Here is a 4,135-nt window from a genome sequence, read left to right as displayed (position 1 = left end):
CCGCCGCTACGGCGGCTCTCGGCCGCGCAGCAGGAGCAGGGACAGGAGCCGAGAGCGGCGCAGGGACTCAGGCCACTCCCACCAACACCGCTCTGAGCGCTTCGAGCGGCATGAGCATGGCAGCGGCGGCGGCGGCAGGGACGGGGACTGGGGTCGGGGCAGGGAGCGGCCCTGGGAGGAGCGGGGCCGGGAGGACCGCCGGCACGAGCCCCGTGGCGGCGTCGGGGCGGAGGCCAGGGGAGCTGGCGGGGTGGCGGCGGCGTCGCACGCGCACACGCACGCGCATGCGCAGACGCACGCGGCTGCTGGTGCTGCGGCGCCGGCGCCGGCCGTCCCCGCGGCGGCCGCGCCTGCCCGGCCAGGGGCGGCGCCATACCATGTGACGGCCGCGGCGACGTCGGCGTTGGGCGCCACGGCGCAGGCGCTGCGAGCGGCGAGCATACCCGGCTTGGGCGCGCCGCCGGGGGCGCTCGCGCCAAGCCAGGGCGGCCACACGCCCTCTGCGTGGCACCCCAAAGCGTATCCTCCGGCGCCGCCGGCGTGAGCGGCCGAGGAGCAGCGGTTGCGGGGGCAGCACCATGCAGGGCAGCGTTGCCAAGAAACCACAGCAAGGGATCAGCTACGCTCATAGCAGTGAGCCGTCTTCTCTGACCAGTCGCTGTCACTTTTGCCTTTCGAAGAGGCTGGCGGGGGTTTTTCCGACAACACTCAGACTTTGTTCAGGCACCACACGGCCTCAAACTTTCCTGCTCGGGCCGCCGCATGTGGCCACACGCGCGCAGCCAAGCAGTTGTTACCGCCTGTATGTGTACAACACAGCACCCGTGTGGAGCGGCGCCGCAGAGGCGTTGTAGTTGCGTGCCTGGCAGCGTGGCGCGCTGGGGTGCTTTGTCACGTCAATTTGTTGTTGCCCTTTGTATTGGGGACAGTAGTGAATGCAGCTGAACAGCAGGTTTACTTTGTTTGGGACCCGCCGTTTGGTGTGCGCGCCCCTTGGCTACAGCTGCATCATAGACCTTGGCAGCATGTAATGCCCGTTGATGGCTTCAGTGTCGCTGTGCGCGTGGGCGGAGCGCTGTCTATACTGCAAGTCCAGCACTGGGCCGGCCAGGCTGCAAGGCTCAAAGGTGCCATGTCCGTCGGCAGTACGCTGACGACCACACTCGACACGTTGCAGGCTTATGACATCCCGCACTGTGTATGTGGCTTGGCCGCCGTTGAAAAATCATTCAATTACAAGTATATCCATGTCACAATACCGTAAATTCGAAGGATGAGGCTGCGGGCCTCATGCCTTCTGGAGGACGGGCCGCGGGGCCCTGCGGACGAGGGACTCAATACATGTGATTCTCTGAGGCTTCAAGGCACCCCAATCACGGTGCGTTGCGCCGGTCAGGTCAGCCCTCAGATCGACACTCAAAATTGCGCGATCACCCTTGAAGCTCGCCCTCCTTCCGACCGCCCAGAGTCTGTACGACTCGTACGTTGGCAACGAGGAGGTCGTCCATGTATCATGCCTCTCCTTCGGCACCGGTGACCGGCGACGGCGACATAGCGACAAGCGCACTGCTGCGGCTTCCAAGCCGGGCGTTGACCAGTCAGGGCCAGCATGCACGTGCCTGGTTCTGGCGCGCAGATGCGGCGAGCGCCCCCTGGCGCGGCTCGTGCAACCAGCCGGCGTCCTCCAGGGCGGCGGGCCATGGCTGCGATGTGGCACCGCAGGTGCGTGGATGGCTGCCGCGATCGCGATACCCTTCCAACTCAGTCATCAAGAAGAGGGCTGACGCGCAATGGCAGTGCGGGTCAGACTCCGCACGAGACTGTTCACACCCGTTCACACCCCTGTCCCTTGATCCTTTACATCATCCCTCTGCCACGGCGCCCGCAGGCGACCGGCTGTGGCTGTCGCCGCGCGGCCTATGGGCGCTGCGCTTGCCGCACGCGGGGCGTGCCCTGGACTTGCGCGGGCACAATGGAGAGCGAAGGGACATCCCCCTGCCCAGTAAGCTCTACAGCATCACATAGTCCATCACATGAACAGATCTGCGGCACCATGCATGGCATGCAGCCAATTGCAAACCTGCAGTGGTCCGCATGCACCGCGCACACAACTGCGCATCGTGCTGCATGCTGTGCAACTATACATGCATCCACGCATGCGTTTGCATGGCAGCATGTGCGTCCAGGCACCTCTCCTCCATGCGCAGCCGCAGCCCCGTTGCTGCCTCCCAGCCTTCCTGTGTGCTCAGCCCCCTGCTGCCGCGCCGCGCCGCGCGCCGCGCAGGTCCCCTCGTGGGAGACTGGGTGCAGCGCAGAGACGCGCCGTGCCCTTGGAGGGGCGTGTTTGTGGACGGTGAGCAGAACCCCATGGTAGCATTGCGCACAGCAAAGGTGGCCGGCTTGCTCACTTGCCTAGGGCCCAACGGCCCGCCTGCCCTCACAACCATACCTGCTGCGCCATTCACACGCAGACCAAGGAGCGGCTGTTCTGATCGCGGCCGAGGGCGCCGCAGGGCCGCAGCTCCACGCGTGGCTGTCCGAGCCGCGCTGCAGCAGCGCGCCGCCGCCGCCACGCAGGTCAACCGGCGGCGGCCGCCGGTCGAGCGAGCGGGCGCACCGGGGCGGGAGCTGGACACAGCTGGAGGGATGGCCCGAGCCGGCGGGGCCGCGGCGCGCGACGCAGGACAGCAACGTCGTCGCTGAGAGGCCGGTGGTGGACGCAGTGCTGGTCCACAGGCAGCCGAGCGGCGGCCTGTGGGTGTCCTGCGCCGCGGCAGCGCTTGCGGACGATGGCTCTATGCTGCTCTCCGCCATGCAGCGGCCTGCGCTGGCAGGCGTGCCCGGCGCGAGCGGCGCTGGTGCCGCGCAGGGGTGGTGCAGCTTGGTGGTGGAGGTGCACGCGCCGCAGGCTGAGCCCGTGCCTTGCAGTCAGTGGGGCTCGGCGTTCAGCATCGGCCTCGAGCCGCCCGCGCCAGCCTCCGGGCTGGGCGCTGCGCCGGCGCCAGCGGGGCCGCGGGCCGGCGGCGCCTGCGAGGCGGGCGGCGTCCGGCGGCTGGCGCTCTCGCTGCCTGTGGTTGGCGGGGCGGCGGGCGGCCTGTCGGAGGGCGGCGCGCTGCTCGCGTGGCACCCGGAGGGGGACTGCTTGGCCGTGGCAGTTGCCAGCGCAGGCGACGACACGTGCTGGCTGCTGCTGCTGGACCCTGAGCTGCGGCTGCTGCACGAGTGCTGCTGGCACGCCGCGGTCGGCAAGCCGCCAAAGGGTGCGTGCAGGCGGGGGCTTTTGTATGAGTGGCGGGTGGCGTGTGTGTGAGCTTGCACATCATTGAGTTTGTGCAATGTGAGGTGACTTCGTGACGTGGCGGCGGTGGGCGGAGCATGATTGCAGCATGCGATGCGAACTCCCTACCTCCGAGCTCGTGCAATGCACGCGGGCCCTCCTCGCCCGCGTGTGCGCAGCCTTTCTCCTCCCAACAAACTTTCAAGCATGCCCTCTTTGCACAGCTGCACCGCCCCACCCTTGCCACCTGACGCAGGCCTGCTCAACCCCGCGCGGTTCGCCATCGCGTCGATGGCGTGGCTGCAAGGGGGCGCCGGCATGCTCGCCGCAGTCGACACCTACGGGCAGCTTGCGGTGCTGCGACTCAGAGGGGCCCGTGGCGTGACGGCCGGCACAGGCGGCGCCGACGCCGGCATCGGCGGCGCCGCCTTGCTGGAGCCTTTTGGGGACGGTCCGGCCTTGGAGAAGCTGCAGCTGATTGATGCGGTGCGCGGCCGCATTTGACTAATTGTGCTGCCCGCGGCGGAAGTGGCATCTGAACAGCATGCAGATGCCACTGGCAGCATTGCCGCTTGTCCGCACCCGCATGCACTCCTGCGAACAAACTCCTGGAGTCACACATGGCACGCACTTTTGCACACCCGCCACACTCTGACAGGGTGGCTTGACCATCACCCTCAAGGCCGTCAGCCATCTGCAAGTCGGCACGCTCGCCGCCGCCGCCAGCCCCGGCCCGCGCGCGCGCCCCCTCGCCGTCGCCCACCAACGCTTTGCGCTCGCCGCCCTCCCGCCCGCCGCAACGGCTCCCGCCCCGCGCCCGCCGCGCGCCGCGGCCGGGGCGGCCGGCGGGGCCGCGGG

The 4,135-nt window shown here is 68.6% G+C and overlaps 1 protein-coding gene across 1 annotated transcript; it reads left to right on the top strand.

Moving 5' to 3' along the window:
* Positions 1–2,797: 2,797 nt before the first annotated feature.
* Positions 2,798–3,781, top strand: MNEG_13855 (hypothetical protein; the record flags this gene model as incomplete). Its single annotated transcript, XM_014037673.1, has 2 exons — positions 2,798–3,260; positions 3,534–3,781. The coding sequence occupies 2 exons, from the start codon at positions 2,798–2,800 to the stop codon at positions 3,779–3,781; spliced, it is 711 nt and encodes a 236-aa protein (XP_013893127.1).
* Between the last annotated feature and the right edge of the window lie 354 nt (positions 3,782–4,135).

This window comes from Monoraphidium neglectum (genome assembly GCF_000611645.1).
Source record: "Monoraphidium neglectum strain SAG 48.87 unplaced genomic scaffold scaffold04092, whole genome shotgun sequence".
NCBI classification, from domain to species: Eukaryota; Viridiplantae; Chlorophyta; class Chlorophyceae; order Sphaeropleales; family Selenastraceae; genus Monoraphidium; species Monoraphidium neglectum.
Note: the sequence above shows the minus strand (reverse complement) of the source record. Positions and strands in the feature narration are given on the sequence as shown.